Source organism: Heteronotia binoei, chromosome 19 (genome assembly GCF_032191835.1).
Source record: "Heteronotia binoei isolate CCM8104 ecotype False Entrance Well chromosome 19, APGP_CSIRO_Hbin_v1, whole genome shotgun sequence".
Taxonomy (NCBI): Eukaryota; Metazoa; Chordata; class Lepidosauria; order Squamata; family Gekkonidae; genus Heteronotia; species Heteronotia binoei.
In genome coordinates, this window is record NC_083241.1 from 29,195,671 (window position 1) to 29,214,647 (window position 18,977).

The window sequence follows — 18,977 nt, forward strand, 5'->3', positions numbered from 1 at the left end:
CAAGGGGGCTATATTTGGTTGTAAGGAACTGTTCGCAAATGAGGTTGTAGTCATTATATTGTATTTGATTTCTTTATTTTTAGTCTCATTGCTTTTGAGTTCTTTTCCCCTCTAGACTGCACATAGTTATATGGTGGGGTGTGGATAGGGGAACCTCGAACATTCAGTTTCAAAGAATAAATTTGGATCTGTGGAATTCATCTTCTGGCTGATACAATCACAAACACTTTGATAAATCCAGTTAAGAAAAGTGATAATAGAATCATAGAGTTGGAAGGGGACCTCCAGGGTCATCTAGACCAACCCCCTACATAAACACCTCCCCCTAAATTCACAGGATCTTCATTGCTGTCAGATGGCCATCTAGCCTCTGTTTAAAACCTCCTAGGAAGGAGAGCCCACCACCTCCCAAGGAAGCCTGTTCCACTGAGGAATCGCTCTAACTGTCAGGAAGTTCTTCCTAATGTTGAGCCAGAAACTCTTTTGATTTAATTTCAACCCATTGGTTCTGGGGCCACAAAAACAAATTCCACACCATCCTCTAGATGACAGCCCTTCAAGTAACTGCAGATGGTGATCCTATCACCTCTCAGCCACCTCCTCTCCAGGCTAAACATCCCCAGCTCCTTCAACCTTTCCTCATAGGACTTGGTCTCCCTCACCATCTTTGTCATCCTCCTCTAGACCCATTTCAGCTTGTCTATATCCTTCTTAAAATGTGGTGCCCAAAACTGAACACAATACTCTAGGTGAGGTCTTACCAGAGCAGAGTAAAGCGATACCATCACATACGTGATCTGGACACTATACTTCTGTTGATACAGCCCAAAATTGCATTTGCCTTTTTAGCCACCGTATCACACTGTTGATGAAGGAAGGATTGCCTGTCTAGAGCAACTGAAATCTTGTATTTTTTTTTTTAAGTCTTGAAAACCAGTGCGCTCAAAGATTGGCTACAGATGAGATGTCATTTTTGTTAGCCCTGTTTGTGCTGCTGCTGATATAGTTACTTTCCTGAATCTTTTGAGTCTCTGATTCTGCTTTTCAGAATTATTTCCACATACAGCTCCTTGGTTACCCATGCTTCTTATCTGTATCCCTGCCATCCCCAACCACTCTGGGTCAGCACTAGACTTCCTTCTTTTGGTACCTTTCGATAACATGTCATTAAGTCCTGCAATTTTCACAACTGGAGAGTAGATTTTTTTTTAAAAAAATCCTCCTATTGGGAGATAACTTATTATTCATATTTAGTATTTATAAATGTTCAGAGAATGGCAGGTAACAGTGGACTGAGGAGGAAACTTGGTTGTTTTCTCCCCTTTCCCCTGCTAATACTTGGTCTCTTTAGAAATCATTGCTGTTCTCTGCATTGGTTCCTCATATACCACCAAACTTCTGCTTGAGCCATCCATGATATTAGCACTCCTTCTCCTAATTTTTCATCATAAGAACATCAGAAGAGCCCTGCTGGATCAGATCGGTGGTCCATCTAGTCCAGCATCCTGTCTCACTGTGGCCAACCAGTTACTCTAGAGCAGGGGTGTCAAACACATTTGTTATGAAGGCCGGATCTAACATAAATGGGACTTCGTTGGGCCAGGCCACGTATTTCATAAAATGTGACACCAGGTAGCGGAGACGTAAACTTTATAAAGGACACAGACATCCACAATAAAAAGATATTATCTTTAACTTAAAATACAAACATGTTTAAAACAATAACACTCTTGTTATATTTTGTTTATTTAATAGTCTTAGAAAACTGGCAGCTCCCAAACCTCCCCCCCCCTTAAAAATGCTTGCCTAAAATGGAAAGGTTGAGGAATAACTTCCTGCAGCTCGATCTAGAAAGGGTGAGGACAGGCAGGGGAGGGAGTGGGGGATTAAAGCCCTTGGCGGTCCGGTTCTGTCCCATGGGCCGGGAGTTTGACACCTCTGCTCTAAACTACCAACAGTCAGGGCCTTCCTGGCACTGGTATTCAGATGTTTACTACCTCTGAATGCCCCTAGGGATTCCTTTAGTCTCCATGGCTAGTAGCCACTGATAGACCTATTCAACATGAATTTCATTAATGCCCTTTTAAAGCCACTACTACATCTTCTGGCTCTCTATAATGGCCACTATGAACATATGAACACATGAAGCTGCCTTCTACTGAATCAGACCCTCGGTCCATCAAAGCCAGTATCGTCTACTCAGACTGGCAGCGGCTCTCCAGGGTCTCAAGCTGAGGTTTTTCATGCCCACTTGCCTGGACTCTTTTTAGTTGGAGATACCAGGGATTGAACCTGGGAGTGGGACCTTCTGCTTACCAAGCAGAGGCTCTACCACTGAGCCACCGTTCCTCCCCCATCTTCTGACAGTGAACTCTACATTTTAATCACTTGCTGAGTAAAGTATTATTTCCTTGTATCTGTCTTGAATCTGCTGCCCATCAGCTTCACCAGATGCCCCCAAGATCTAGTATTTTGGGAGGGGGAGAAGAAGTTCTATGTCCACTCTCTCTACTTCAAGCATAATTTTATAAACCCCTGTTGTGTCCAATATTTTCTCTAAGCTGTGGAGTCGTGTGAGCCAAAATTCTACTTTGCGAGCTACTGGCATTAAAGTTGTGAACTCGAGGGCTATTTTTCCTGAGTTAGAACAAAAATATGTGAGCCAGAGGCTAAAAAACGGTGAGCTAGCTCACACTAACTCAGCTTGGAGGGAACACAGGTTATGTCCTGCCTTCCCTGTCTCTTTTCTAAATTGAAAATTCCCAGACTCTTCAGTCTTTCCTGATAGGAGAGGTGCCCCAACCCCCCAATCACATTGGTTGCCCTCTTCTGTACTTTTTCCAGCTCTGCAGTGTCCTTTTTAAGACACAGTGACCATAACTGCACATAGGATTCCAAATGAGATGGCACTGTAGATCTGTACAGGGTCATTGTAATATTGGCTGCTTTATTTTTAATCTCCTTTCTAATTATCCCTGGCAGAGTTTGCCTTTTTCACTTCTGCGGCACACTGGGTTGACATTTTCATTGAGCTGTCTGCTCACCACATTGAGCTGTCGCGCACACATGCTTGCTGCTGTTGCTTCTCCGGTTTGTGCTTTTGTGAGGGGAGGGCACGCAGCTTGAGGATTCTGCTGCCAGTTGAACACCTGCTGCTCAGGCCTGTGCTACACAGCCCCAGATGTGATAGTGTGGTGTGTAAGATTGCCCCAGCCTCCCGGTCGCCATCTTTTCTAATATTTTTGCATTTGGCCTTGATAGGATTGTTTTTCCGTCGAAGGAGAAGACTTGAAGCATGACTTTGAGCGTTTGCAGCTAGCTATGGAAATGGTGGGCTTTCTTCCCAAGACTCGGAGACAGTAAGTGGGTCTTCCTCATTGCATTCGTGACTGGTTTGGAAGCCATTTCCAAGCACGCTTAGCATGGCCATTATAGAGAGCAAGGCAACGTCAAGCGGTTCTGTATAGCTAAAGTTCATTTATAAATTGTAAATGCTCCAGTGAGTAGGCATTTGCAACTCGCTGGGGTGGATCCTACCTAGGGATGCCAAGCCATGGTATCCAGGAGCTTTGGGAACAGGGCAAGGGGTGGACATGACATTGTGAGATGCATTGATGTAATGTCCAGGTGAAACCCGGATATGTCATCAGGTCAGCTGATGCTCTGGAAATGCTATGGTTTTCCCCTGGATATGATGTCGACATGTTGCATGATGTCATTTCTGTCCCCACATTGTTCTCCCCACTGGCCCAGAGGCAAGGGCAGCTGGCAGAGTGAGACCGATTTCCCACGAGCCTTACACCGCTCTCACGCTCCTCTTCTCTGCGGGACTTCCATCAGATTTCACACTGTCTGCCCCGGGCTCTAACTAGCTTCGCCTTTTTCGCGCAGCAAACAGAAACTAGTTTTTAGAGGATCTTGTTTGCTGCCCAAAAAAGGTGGAGCAAGTTGCAGTCCCGGGGCAGATAGTGTGAAATCTGACAGAAGCCCCGCAGAAAAGAGGAACATGAGAGCGGTGTAAGGCTAGTGGGAAAATCGGTCTGAGATTTCCAGCCAGAGATGGGCAACTGGCAAACCTAATCTGCTGCTGACCTACCACTCAACTGAGCAAAATTTGAAGCCTTCTTGCCCCCTAAGGAGATTTCCTGTAAGCAGCTCTTCCATTGGAGGAAGAGCCAAGAGCCACTCATGTTTGGGGAAGGCTCCTTTGGCAGGCATATGGGTTGCTTGAATGATAGTTGGATCCACCTCACAGTGTTTCAGGTGAGTCTCTGAAGCCTTTTACAGAGCAGAGCAGATTGAGCTGCAGTTGTGAAAGTAAACATCCGTAAGGGCGTTTGTCAGGGTTTTTTTAGCTGCTGAAAATCAGCCATTGACATTACATTGAATTGGCTCGGGCTCGATGGTGAATGGATGACAGTTGCTTTGATTTTCACTGCCTCTGTTTAAATGTATTGCAGCCTGCTCTGCATTTCCGAGATTGGTGGTGGTGGGTAAGGAATCCAGACAAATTAATACAGTTCTCAATTACTGATACAAATATTATCTCCAACCAAGTAAGGTAGAGGTATAATTAGCTAGTTTGCTAAATGAGTAATTGTACAACTCGCAGAGTCGAGATGCTGCTGAAGATCAGAGCACGTTTGGCAAAATGCAAAATGTATTGGACGTGGTTGAAACCTGTTTGGGTTTTCCCGTCACCTGACTCTTGACAGTCTGCAATCTTAGCATCATATCTAAAAACTGGAAAAGCTGGCCTTCCATTACAATGAGCCATGATGTTAGTGCCTGAATGCATCACTTGCTTAATTGCTGTTCCATATGCTGCTAATAACATTTGAAGGTGATAAGAAAATGTGGAGTCAATTAAATGGTAGTAACATTGATGCACTCAATTTCTTGCGTTTCCTGTTGCTAAGGGAACAGTAACGAATGTATATATTTATGCGTTTAGGATTTTTTCCCTTCTGTCGGCAATACTGCACTTGGGTAACATCTGCTACAAAAAGAAAACTTACCGGGATGATTCCATCGATATCTGTAACCCAGAAGTCCTGCCCATTGTTTCAGAACTGCTGGAGGTGAGCTCTTGGTCAGAACTGTCTAGCTCTTCCTGTGCTTTTCCCTTCTGCCAGCTCGTCTTTTTGTTTCTGATCTTGTAATCATTGGGGTACCCTGGTGGTCTTTTGCATGGCTCTCTACACGGTTCCAATTGTGTGAGCATCAGGTGGAATTTGAAACAGCTGGGTCTTAGAACTCATGAATGTCCTTTAGAATCCCTTCTCTTGAGTGTGGAAGATGCTTATGGGCCTCATTCAGTTCTGTTTAACCACATGCTCCCTTGAACAGAATGTTGAACAGAATGGAATAAAACAGTTCAACAAATATAGTCTATCCCTCTCTTATTAGCAGCTGGCAGTCCTCAAGTCAGAGTCTGTTCTCCATCCCAGAGTAGACTTCAGACTGCAGCTTGTTCCTCTTTGTCGCCCTATCGCTGCTTCATGGCTAGACAGAAGTTCAGAACTGATAGGAGCAAGAATGTTCGACAGTTTGTACCATTTCCTCCTGTCATGCTGCGGTGGGGGGTGTTTGATCCCATGGCCAGATACAGAGATGGAAGATAACGCTCACTTTCTGGAGTCAGAAAAGAAAAATCTAGCAGGAGTTTCAAATACTTATCACAGTGCTTCTCTCCACTTTGGGGAAGAGAAATCTGTCATTGTTATCGTATAGGGGTGTGCGTTCGGCATAACTGAACAGAATATAAGCTGAATACAGATCAGAGATCTGTACTTGGGTACCAGTATAGCTGAGCACCCACCCACCCCCCAAAAAGCCAATTTTATTGAGGTCTGTTTAGCTGTACCAAGAGCCAGCCCCAGCCAAGGCCACATGGAACTATCCGCTCCACACCACCCCAGTTGATCCTCAGCTCAGCTTGCAAAAAGAATTTAAAGGGAACATATTCTGCAAGCAATATGACATGAGTAAACTGTGCTTGGGACTCTATTCATGTGGCACCACTTGCAAAAGGCATTTAAATGCCCTTTTCAAACAGTGCCACACAAATGGAATCCCAGGTGGCAAGAAGACATTTAAAACCTTCTCCAAATGCTGAGTTCCCCCCAAAAAATTAGGAAATCCCAAATATTTCCCATATATATATTTTAAAAGGTAATGGTGCAAGCACCAGTGATTTCCGACTCTGGAGCGATGTTGCATCACGATGTTTTCACGGCAGAGTTTTTACGGGGTGGTTTGCCATTGCCTTGCCCAGTCCTCTACACTTTCCCCCCAGCAAACTGGGGACTCATTTTACCGACCTCGGAAGGATGGAAGGCTGAGTCAACCTTGAGCCGGCGGCTACTGGAACCCAGCTTCCACCGGGATCGAACTCAGGTCGTGAGCAAAGAGCTCAGACTGCAGTACTGCAACTTTACCACTCTACGCCACAGGGCTTTCTTTCCCATATTTAGGGAATCCCAGATATTTTATTTAGGACCTGATTCAGGAGACTCCTCATAAAGGTGTTGGGATTCAGGAGTTTTGGGAAATACTGATATTTTCAGGCTCAATAAACCCAATTTTTTTTAAAAAATTGGGTTTCGGGGGAGGAGGGGGTTGCACACCTCCACTTGTCATATTTTTATTTAGGACCTGCACACAAGAGGAAGGCAGATTTTTAAAAGTAGTAATTTAAATTTTTTTCAATCATAATTCAAACGTTTAAGTGTACTGAAAGAAATGGGAGAATTACTCCCATATTTCTCAGCATTGCAAACATAATATTCAAAGAGAAGTTTTGGTATTTCCAGTGTAGGCACTCAGTGACAGGTCTGATGTGACTGGGGAAGGCACAGCACCTTAGCCAGTTGCTTCCTGGGTAGCTGTGATAGGAACATGGATATATGCCTAACAGCAGAGAGTTCTGTTGGGCATGCCCTGAGCAGCACATAAGGAATTTTTATGACCGTTCCCCTCGCCTCCAGCAAGCCTGACTGATCTAATGCTGCTAGACTACAAGGAGTCTACTGGAGCTCCCCTTGACTGCTAGAGAACGGTCGTTTTCGCACTCACCTTCCGCCGGCGCGACCCCCCTCTTCACCGCGCAGGATCTGCGCGGATTTCGCACTAAACGCTGCGGAGCAGCCAGAAAAGCCGGAAGCTCCTGGCGCAAAAGCCGCTCAAACTGAAACCGCCAAAAAGCAGTTTGGCGTTTGTGCGGCTTTTGCAATGGGAGCTTCCGGCTTTTCTGGCTGCTCCGCAGCGTTTAGTGCGAAATCCGCGCAGATCCTGCGCGGTGAAGAGGGGGGTCGCGCCGGCGGAAGGTGAGTGCGAAAACGACCAACCAGTTTAAGCAGCTACCCTCAGCCAGTGTAAGACTTCTTGCCTTTCTACCCAGGATTAGGGTTGCTAGCCTCCAGATGTGAGTCTGGAGTTCTCCAAGAATTACAACTGATCTCCAGACAACAAGTATCCAGACAACAGAGGAAATGAGTGCTTTGGAGGTATACCATAGAGTCTAAGAGAAATGGAAGTCCTTGAGTGGCATCGCATCTCCAATGAGATCCTTCCCAAGTCCCTGCCCTCCCCAGGGACCACTCTCAAATTTCCAGGAATTTCCCAAGCCAGAGTTGGCAACCCTACTCAGGACATCATTATGTCTGTCAGCAGTGGCATTCCCACCACCATGTGTGCAGATGCTTGTTAACTAATATTATGAGTACAGAATTAGTTTCTTACAGAGTTTAATCATGACACTGAAGTGGTCATGTCTGGGAAGGCAGTTTAGTAATTTCTAATAAGAGACTATGTGTTCAGACTTCACAGCAGATCTCGAGTTTGGCCTTTTCTAAGGGCCATTTCACCTATGATTAATATGCACTAGACCTGGGTTGTTTAGCCGATCTAAAACTGTAACACTCAACACACGCGGCAGATCTGGATTTTTTTTTCATTCCCGGCACGTAGTTGAGGAGCTTGGATTTTACAGGGTCGTTCCACTGATGCTGCACAGGAGGATTTGGACACAGGCACACCCTCTGGATTAGTATTTAAGGAGAATGGCGATTTGTGCTGAGGTCAATCCAGGATACTCAAGGCTGGACAAAAAATCAGGGGTCGTGGCAGAGGCCAGGAACAACATGCCAACACAGCATGAAAGCAAAGCCCAATGAAGAGAGATGAGCTTATTGAAAAAACAATGCATCAGAACTTTGCAGCATTTAGTATTGTGTCAGGTGAAAATTCTTTGGATCAAAATATTGCTCCAGTCATACTTTACATATTTGTGGATGCCGAAGGAAATCTTGAACCATTTCTTCAAGGGAAGAAGAATTTCTTCAGGAGAATGGGCCGTGCTGTTATACATCGCAGGGTTCTGGGTCACAGATGGCCAAGTTTTCCCAAGAGAATAATAGAAAAGAAAGCTTAAACCCAGCTGTTTACTCCATGCATTTCCTGCAGTGGGAATTGGAGAATGTCTAATTTATTGTTACGCTGCAATGTCCTGGTGTTAAGGATTGTATTCAGTAGGCCAAGCATGAAGGTTCCGTCTTGCTTACTAATAGCCACAGGTGGTTCTATTCTTTATGAATTCGTCTGACACCGTTTGTGGGTCCCAGAAGCCAGTGACCCCTCAGCATGCTTCTCTCTGTTTGACAGTTATATGTGATGTGTAGATTGGTATGGGGGGGCATAAAACTCATGGGTGGGGTAATTCTATTCCTCCCAGTTGGTGAGCTGGCACACCCAGACCCAACAGCTCACCTTGGAGCACAGCTGCAGTGGCGGTGGTAGTGTCTGGGAGCATCTCCTGGCATCTGCTATCAGGCATGGAGCGGGTCCTGGCAACTGCCACCACAGCCAAGCCCGGAGCATCTCCTGGTGAGAGCCAGTTTGGTGTAGTGGTTAAGTGTGCGGACTCTTATCTGGGAGAACCGGGTATGATTCTCCACTCTTCCACTTACAGCTGCTGGAATGGCCTTGGGTTAGCCATAGCTATTGCAGGAGTTCTCCTTGAAAGGGCAGCTGCTGGGAGAGCCCTCTCAGCCCCACCCACCTCACGGGGTGTCTGTTGTGGGGGGAGAAGATATAGGAGATTGTAAGCCTCTCTGAGTCTCTGATTCAGAGAGAAGGGCGGGGTATAAATTTGAAGTTGTCTTCTTCTACTGCCACTGGGCCTTGAGCAGCTCCCGATATCTGCTGCAACTACCAGTCATCTCTGCAGATGTACAGATGACATTTTTAATTTGGGGGAGGAATTTAAACATTTCAATTTTGTATACATACCTGGAGAGTCCCCCAAGTTTGCGGGGAAAAAAACCTGTATAGCATCCATGTGACTCCAATCCACAGATTTAAATACTGCAGATGGGTGCCACACACCGCTAATAGTATATAGACAAGCGATGGCCTGGGAGTCTCACGGGAGGCATGAGACCCATATTATCCTCCCGTACACACACTCTCTCTCCAAGCCCAGTATTGAACCCCAGGCTTTCTGCAGGCTTGCCTGGAGCAGCTCCAGGCAAGCCAGCAGAGTCCCTCCTGCCTCCACCTGCCCCTCTCTGTGTCTCACCCAGCTCTGGGCAAGCTGTAGAGAGCAAGCATAGACTTCCCTCTTAGACTGCCACAGCTCCACCAGCTTGCATAGAGAACATTTTTTAAAAAATTATTTTGGGCAGAATTTAAACGCTTTTTTTAAACGCTTCAGATTTTTCTGCACGCTTGAGAAGTGCCGTAGGTGTGGAGAAGGATCTGTTTAGCCTCTGTGTGGCCCCGATCCACAGATTTCGCTATCTATCGGTGGGGGCCATTGGTGGCTGTTAGAATGCAAGATTTATTGGGCAGATGCTCTCATTCAGTCTTTGGAGCATAGGAGGTGTGAGATGGCTTTGCTCAACTGAGTTTGTAGCAAGGAGTTATTGGAACTCTTCCAGTACGCAAAGCCACGGAAACGGATGACAGAAGCAAGGTCCTATTCTCAGCATCCAAAATTAGGTTTTGTTTTAAATTTTCTGCATTTCAGCTAAAATAGTGTTGTCACTTCTGGAGAAGTAATCTTAAGACAGTCTTGGCTCCTGACCAGCTTTTGTATGAGTCTGGCTGTCTGATGTCTGCTCTTCTGTCTATGAGCTGCTTGACATTTATAGATATGGAGAGGAGGTGCCTGTCTTCTTTTACTAGACTTTAGAGAACAGCTCTCCATAGCACTTCATTGTTATTTTGGCTTACGTGTGGCAGATAGCGAAGGTCTGCATCTGTAAAGGTTTTCTAAAACAAACAGGGATTATTATTCTTTAAGCAGAGCAGATTAACTGTAAATCCCCCAGCAAGAAAGACCAGTTTAAATTGGGTTTCCCATTTTAAAATTTCTATTGGTTTACAGGAGTTTGGTCCTTGGATTTGAGTTATGTGGGCCAATTTTCAGTAACAGTTTTTTTCTGAACCTGATTTATTTTTAAAAAAAATCTTAACAGAGGCTTTCATTAAGCATCTGGGTGAAAATCAGTGTGGGCTGTTGATATTCTTAATGTGGCATAGCTGTCTGTCTCATTAGCAGGTGATGCTTTTATGGAGTAGCTGACCCAGAATAGCAGCCGAGACCCCCAGAATCCCACTCCCACATCCTTGAGCATAAAGGGTGATGCTGCAGACCCCTTTGGGCCAGTTGGCAGTGCTTTGTTGCTGCAGCTTCATTTTAACACTGAACTGAGCCCTGTACTGCCATGTCATTTTTTTGTTGGGTGTTGTATCTCAAGGAATGGGGCACAAATCTGGTTATGGGTCAGTGCTCCTTTAAATTGATGAGGAATAGATAGTAGCAATTTCCTTTTTTCCCCTATGAAGCCAGTTTTTATTTATATATTGGAATATTTATACCCCACCTTTCTTCTTGGCTTAAGATGGCATTTTGCCATCTAGAACAAGGTGCAGTTTTGCTCCCTGCTCTTGTTAGTTCTTCCATTGCACAGCATGGAAAGTAACTTAGAACTTCCCGGCGTGCAGTTTTATTTTCAATTTCTTAAGCATTAAATATGTAATACTTATTAATTCATTGCAAGGTATCATAGCCCCAGTCCAGAGCAGAACAAATTTTGATAAATGTTGTGGTTCCTTTCCTTCCTTAAAAAGGAGCTCTGCGGCACCACTTTGGGGCCTGTCTTTTTTGCCCTACATCTGACCTAAAACAGATATTTATATTAGCGTATTATTTGCTTGTAAAGTATGTCACAAATCAGGCCAAAGGCAGGAGAGAACAAAATCTCAGGATATTAAATCAGAAGGTACATACTCAAACCTGGAGAAAAACACCTTTTGCTTTCAGTGCCGGAAGTCATCTAGGCTGGTTAGGTCATGCCTCTGGTGGCTTAGGGCTCCATACTGGAGAGAGAGAAGGCTGGCCCTCCAGCTCTGAATAACCCTACTGATTAGGTTGGTGGCTTGAGCTCTGCTCCAAAGCCAAACCTTTTTAAAAATAAAAGTTAAAAAACCTTTATAAAATTCCTGCAAGGGAGAGCTAGTTAATTCAAGAGATACCCCTTCCCAAAAAAATAAAACCTGTCTGGGGAAGGGAAGGAGAAGGGCAAATGGTTGGGGGAGGTGGCAGAGGTTTAAGAAACCTCATCCAGACTATTCCAGGCAGAGCATTTCCAGCACGTCCTCAACCAAGTGATTACCACCCTCAATTATCAGCTGTAGACAACAGAAAACCCCAAGATCAGCAGTCTCAGCAAAACTGGACAGCAGAGGGTTCAAAAAACCAGCTAGAATGCAGACAGAATCTGCTTTCTCGGATTATTTTGAAAACATCATTAAGACAGAGGGAGCCCTGCTGGGGGGCAATGATTCACTTACATCTGTATTCAAGAAGTTTGATGCATTGCCAGAGGATGTTGTGGAGGATAAAGGTACCTCTGGTGGTGGCCCTACATTTTGGAGCTGTACTGCTTAAAGATGGGAAGAATGCCCTGAGAGACTCCATAGATAGGAAGAACGAGACAGCTTTAAAGAAGGCACGTGAAGCGTCATCACTGACTATTAGAACATCGACAGTACTATCATACTTCATACACACCATTGTCATCTGTGCAGATAATCTACTGCAAAACCTGGACTTAAACTCTCTAGATCTAAAGAGATCTCTACTGAAGATGAAGAGAGCAGTGGAGTTCACCTCGGATGTATTCCAGGATGCTATACAGTTCTGCATTAGGGCACAAGCAGCCAACATAATTGTAAGATGGAATGTATGGCCGAAGCACTGGAGAGTTGATCTCCTATCCAAGAGCAACCTCTCCTCCAAAAAGTTTCCGGGCAGACTCCTCTTCAAGGAACTCAACCTGAGAAAAGTTCTCGTAGAGACAAAGGAAAAGAGCCATGCCATTATCTTCAACCAAGAGGGATAGAGACTCAAAAGGCAGATCCCACCAGTCCTTTCGTAGTTTCAAATAATCAGTTTGAGGAGGAGACATGAAGGATTTCAGGGGTTTCCAGCCCTTCAGATACTGACCCAGAGCCCAGCAGAAGCAGTCAACTACCTTCAGGCACGGCAAGAGTGTGCCAGCAAAAAAAACACACTGCTCAACTACATGATTGGGAGACAGCTCCAGTTCTTTTCAGAGTTCTGGAGTTAGTCAACATCAGACAAATAGGTCCTCTCAATTATTACAGGAGGCTACAGGGTAGAGTTTAGTTCTTTACTCTCCACATCAGTTTATACTGTCCCCAGTATCAAGGTCCCAGGAGAGGAGACATCTATTAGGCCAAGCAATAGAACACCTGGAAAACCTGGTGCAGTAGAAAAGTCCCCCCCACCCCCACCAAAAGTTTCAAGGATGTCTACTCAGTCCCCTTCGTGGTTCTCAAGAGATCAGGGAACTGGAAGGTGGTACTGACCCTGAAAGGCCTCAAAAAACTGGGTGAGGTAGCAGAAGTTCAGTGACAAGATGCATATGTAATCACATGTGGCTGACACGTAGGTAGTTGGACCCACGGTGGCCTTCATAAAAAGATATCGTGAACTTCTTGTACGAAGGCTGGAAGCAAGGGCTCAAACCAAACATGTTAAAGAGGCAAGTCACAGCCCTCAATGCCGTTCTGTGGCTTGGGTGTCTCAGGAACCTGTCTGCTAATAAACATGTAGTGTTTCCGTATGGGAACAAGACAACTGAACCCTGCCATTAGGCACAGGTTTCCCATTTGGAATATCACAATGGTGTTGCAGGCGATTACAAAACTACCATTTGAACCACTAAATTAAAATCAATGGGGCTATATTTTCTGTCATGGAATGTGGTTTTCTTGGTAGTGATAACATCCCCCAGGTGGGTGTTGGAGATGCCCGCCAGAAAAGAACTGTGCATCTTTCAGAAGGAGTCAGTGACTCTAAGAACAGATCCTTCCCTCTTGACCAAGGTCAACTCAGCATTCCACCTAAACCAACCACTAGTCCTGCCATCCTTCTGTCCAAAACTGAAGCACCCCAAAGAAAAGACATGGCACAAACTCAATGTACACAGGGCCCTACGTATTTACCTGGACAAAACGGCAGCATTCAGGATCTCAGACTCTCTATTCATATTGCACATCAGCCAAAACTTAAGGGAAAAGGTTGCAAAGTCTATTTTTGCCTTCTGGGTGAAGTCGTACATATTTGAGACCCAGGGTGTGATGCTGCCTGGCAGGGTTACGGTGCATTCTACGAGAGCGGCAGTGGCCACAGCAGCCTTCTCCTTGAGCTGTGGTTGGGGACATTAGCAGAGTGGCAACTTGGTCATCCTCCTCTATCAAGCATTATAGAATTGATCAGGCAGCGTCAGCAGAAGTAGCATTGGGCAGGAGGGTGGTGCAGCAAGTGGTGAGAACAGTAATTCATAAAAGAGTACCCGCCCAGAAGGACAGCATGGGCAAAGCTAATCAGCCCAGATGACTTCCCCCACTGAAGGAGAAAAAAAATTGGAACTTACCTGAAGGTTGCGTCTCTTCAGTGGGGTGAAGGCATCTACTCCCCCCCCCCCAAAAAAAAACAAAGGGGGTTGGGAATAGATAAAGATCAAGATCCACAAGGTCAATAACAAAGGGTAATGAATGGGAACACAGATGATGATCTTATGCAGCAGGGCTTGGACAATATTGGAAGGTCAGGCTTCGCTCTCTCCAATAGGGAGCTACACAGAATTTGCGTAGCTCTACTTAAATGAGCGGAGGCATACTCTAATCAGCCTGCATGACTTCACTCCAATGAAGAGAAGAAACCTTCAGGTAAGTTCTAATGTTCTGCTTGCAATTTTCAAGGGGCTTTGGAGTAGGTGTGAATGGGAATGGAAGTTAAAAGGATGGCAAGTATGGGCAAAGGCAGGGCCAACCCGACCGCTAGGCAAGCCTAGGCAATCACCTAGGCCACCAGATTTTGAGGGGTACCAAAAAGGCAAGAATCATAGAATAAGAGTTGGAAGTGACCTCCAGAGTCATCTAGTCCAACCCCCATTCTCTACTGGCTTGATGGGAACCTTGGCATTAACTAGCTTGTAGAACCTCCATCTCTGATGATTCTGGTCTCCTGTAGCTGCCATGATGGAACATGGAGGGCTTTTGATAAGCATATCTGTTTTTATGTTTACATTGTTCATTTTGAATGCCCAGGAAGTAAAACGTTCATTTTAGTCTTCTCACTTTTGAATGGTGGCACCAAAGTCATGGTTCTCCTAGGGCAATGGCCCCCAACCTTTTTGGCACCAGGGACCGGCCCCAAGGCCAGCCCACCCACCGTGACCCCAGGGCCAGCAGGGTGGGGCCCCCGCAGCCTGCTCCCCCCCTCCCGACGGTGCCTCCTCCTCCCTCCATTTTCACAAGTTTAAGGCTGGGGAAGGGATGGTGAAGCACCTCCCGGGCTCTTCAAAGGGGTGGTGAAGCACCTTCCGGGCTCCCCCGCTTCCGTCCCACTCTTGGGCATGGGGAGGAGGCAAGGGCAGTGCAGCTTTTTCAGCGGGTCACTCGCCGCCGCTGCTGCTATGGTTTTCCCCTCCGATCAGCTGGTTGGCAGGGGGGAGGGTCAGCCTTTAAAGAGCCCAGGAGGCACTTCACCACCCCTTCCCAGGCCTTAAACTTGTGAAAACGGAAGAGAAGGAGGTTCCACGAGGGGGGCGTGGGGCGGCGGGGCAGTGAGACTGCACAGCAGGGTTGCTAACAGGCCACTGACCGGTACCAGTCTGTGACCTGGTGGTTGGGGACCCCTGTCCTAGGGTACCAAAATAGCTTGAGCCGGCTCTGGGTGAAGTTCTAATGTCTTCTGTCACTTCCCCAAAGCGTGGTGCACAACACTGTTGGAGAAAGGCTTGCTGCCAAATGTAGAAAGGTGGAGGAGGCCACCCAGCTTTATTGCCTGAGCACTGGCCCTTGCAGGATAGTTTGCCTCTTCCTCGTGCTCCTCTTGCAAGGTCCTTGTGTACTTTACAGGTGGGATGGAAGCAAATCTGTCATGCCAGCTGGCAAGCCAAGGTAGTGGCATGTCATCTGTGTAGTAAACAAAAGCAAGAGGACAGTAACAAGATCATTTATCAAGGTATTGTTCCCAGAGAGCTATGTCCATAAAATACACCCTGGATCTAGCCAGGCAGGCTCTGGCCATTCTTACTGCGAAATATGCAGCCGTCTAAAGTACAGTGTGTTCATCTTGGCCTTTTGCAAGGGAATCCAAGGTCAAAGGTTCAAGAAATCTGCTAGATTGAGCCAGTTTTGAGTTTGGAACCAATTTAGGACCCACAAGAAGAAGGGCCAACTATTTGAGACTATATTTTTCATTTTTATTTTACTAGCCTGAGAGTGTTATGAAGGCAGGGTTTATAAATGGTGCCTTTTACAGATACTGTGCGAGAGGAATGTGAACTCGTGTCCAAGAGGAATGAAATGCTTTCAGCTGAATCATAACACACAAGGGAGTTTAACCTCTCCAAATATACAGCTCAGCTTAACAATTTCTGCCATGGCCCTTTAGTTCACGCTCCTTGTGTCTGGATGGCTTTACAGCCGCAGGAACGCCCCTCCACCCCTTGCATTTAGAAGCGATGCTTGGCTGGGTTCGTCAGCAATGGCACTGTCCATTTTCTAGCTGCCCTTGGCACGGCTGCGTTTTTTTTCCTTATCAGGAAATCTGGATTAATCATTAGGCTGGATTATTCATGATTATTGGAGAGTGCTTCTGGGTGGAAAGTTTACTTAATTTGCTAGTTTTTCTGGACTAATTTGAGACAACCTTCACTAAAGCTATGGATTTTATTCCCTTTATCTTTGCGGGGGGGAGCCTGTGTTCCCCACTGAGGAAGAAGAACTACAGGCAGCATGCAAAGTGCGCAGGATGAGAACACTTGCTCTCCGTGCAAGATGTTAGGTTAAGTCCCCAGCCTTTCCAGGCTTGGGTAACAGGTTTTTAAAAGAACCCCGAAAAATCGTAGCCTATCAGAGTAGCTGATATTGAGCTAGACAGACCAGTGATCTGACTTGATGTAAGGCAACTTCATATGTCCAGTGCTTCTAACCTGCTATCAACTGAAGATTCTGTTTCCAACATCCACCAGCCCAATTCTCCTGGCTGGTTACAAGCAGGGCTTTTTTTGTAGCAGGAACTCCTTTGCATATTAGGCCACACACCCCTGATGTAGCCAATCCTCCAAGAGCTTACAGGGCTCTTAGTACAGGGCCTGCTGTAAGCTCCAGGAGGATTGGCTACATCAGGGGGTGTGGCCTCATATGCAGAGGAGTTCCTGCTACAAAAATGGCCTGGTTACAAGCAGAGCATAAAATTGATAGACATCCCCAACACCCATTACCTGTTGACAGTCCCCAGCATCAGAGAAGCAAGGCTCAGCACAATGAGAGCCAGGGCCTTTTCTGTTGCTGCCCCTCGCTGTTAGAATGAGTTGCTGGAGGAGACTAGGGCCCTGCAAGAGTTTTTACAGTTCCACAGGGCCTGCAAAATGGCACTCTTCCACCAGGCATTTACATGATGGTAACAACTGCAGCAACGGGACTGGCCCATAAGAATACCACTAATGGCCTATCTTATCACACTACGGCGGTCCTGAGACCTCTAAGTACAGCTAACCATCAGAATTCAGTCGCTGCCTGCAACTATTACAGTAGCACATGCAAAATGTTTTAACCAGTTGTTTTCATGGTTTTATGTTTTTATTGTTGTTTATTTTACCGGTCCCACTAATGTGCTTGTGTCAACCCTTTGTTTGTGAGCTGTCTTGAGCCTGCCTTCGGCGGGGAGGGCGGGATATCAATTTAATTAATTAATCAGATAGGCAAACCATTTGCCCCACTCCATGGTCAGTAAACCCACACTGTTGGCCCCAGTCCCCCACCCATGACAAACTGATGAATAGGAGGGGAAAAATGGCCTCCATAGTGCTGCTATAGTCTTTACCACAGAGATTCTGGGAGCTCTTCGACTGTCACTTGGAAGTGATGTCACATCCTCCTCAAACTCTCCCCTCCCCAGGTACCACCCTCACAATCTCCTGGCATTTGTCAGCGTGGTATTGGCAGCCCTACAACAAGAGAGATGCTGCCTCTGCACAGGAAGGCTCTGTTTAGATCCTGTAATGGGCATGATAGCTGTCTGTTTCTTTTCTGCTGAAGCCGTACTTCACAATGACTGTGGGGGTAAATCAGTTACTTGAATGTTACTTCGAGCACCAGATCAGTCTTGTCTTAGAATGTGGACTTAGATCAGCTGGTTAAAAGTCCAAGCGGCCCCATGTGCTTGTTGGCTGACCGTTGGTGTGCTTCCTGTGTGTACTTATTTATTTAATTTTTTACAAGATTTATGTCCTGCATGTGTTGTAAAACACAAGGCAGCAAATAAATAACATTCATAGGGAAATGGAAACAATAAACCTAGATAATAAACAGCCAAGAAATCATCACGCAACCAAAAGCCAGACTCTCTAAAATAATGGTTCGTCAACATCAATAAAACCATGGAAGAGATTAAAATGTCAGTAAAGTAAGTGAAAACATAGAGACATTAGCATCCCTTGAACACAAAGTCAGCCAGTTCTGGGTGGCTAATAGGTAAAAGAGCAAGGTGAAGTTTCTGGGCCAGGGCTTTTCATAGTCTGGGCGCCATCACTAATACAATACAATAACCTTTATTGGCATGATATCGAACATTAACAAGGAACCAATCCATCCATCGAATGGCAGTTTGCAAATACATTAAGCGCCTCCTAGATGCTAAATATAAAAATTTTGCAACAGTTTCAATTACCAATTGGTTCCGAGTTGACAACAGGAAGACAATTTTATATTTATCGGGCTTCGCTGTTTGCTCACTCAGACAGAGGTCAATGAGTATGGAGCACAGGTCTGAGTAGAAAGTACAGTTTAGGAACACATGTTCTAAAGTTTCTATCTCTGGACATGCACAAGTGCACAGTCTGTTAGCATAGGGAGTTTTATCAGATCTTCCAAGAAGTATCACAGATGGTAGGACATTGAACCTAGCTAGCAAATAACGGTAGGCTCTTGCGTTGCTGAGGGGCCGTTACGCAGGTGAGATATTCAGCCCTATAACAAGGAGGTAAAAACCCCAAACTCAAGGGTGAACATCTGCTTTTAGCAAGGCTTTCAAAAACCTGCAATTCAATATCAACACTCATCAAAAAAGCTTTGCTCTGACTTCTTACCAGTCGCAGATCTTTTACCGAAAGCATGCAAGGCAGGGCATTAGTAGATTATTTTAGCTCCCAGCCAAGTTCACAGGGGCAAAGGCACATGAAGCTGCTCTATACTGAATTAGGCCACTGGTCCATCGGGATCAGTATTGTCTAATTAAACTGGCAGCAGCTTTTCAGCGTCTCAGGTGGAGCTCTTTCCTGTCACCAACTGCCTGGTCTTTTTAACTGGTGCTGCCGGGGAACGAACCGGGGACCTTCTGTGTGCCAAGCAGATGCTCTGCCACTGAGCCA

At 45.8% G+C, this 18,977-nt stretch overlaps 1 protein-coding gene across 11 annotated transcripts in view; it reads left to right on the forward strand.

Annotated features, from left to right (window-relative positions):
* MYO9A (myosin IXA) overlaps positions 1–18,977 on the forward strand; it is a 215,298-nt gene that overhangs the window by 94,117 nt on the left and 102,204 nt on the right. For all 11 annotated transcript variants that reach the window (XM_060260402.1, XM_060260406.1, XM_060260403.1 and 8 more), the window contains 2 exons: positions 3,262–3,359; positions 4,955–5,081. In XM_060260402.1, the coding sequence (XP_060116385.1) occupies positions 3,262–3,359; positions 4,955–5,081 (225 nt within the window). The remainder of the gene's footprint in view (positions 1–3,261; positions 3,360–4,954; positions 5,082–18,977) is intronic.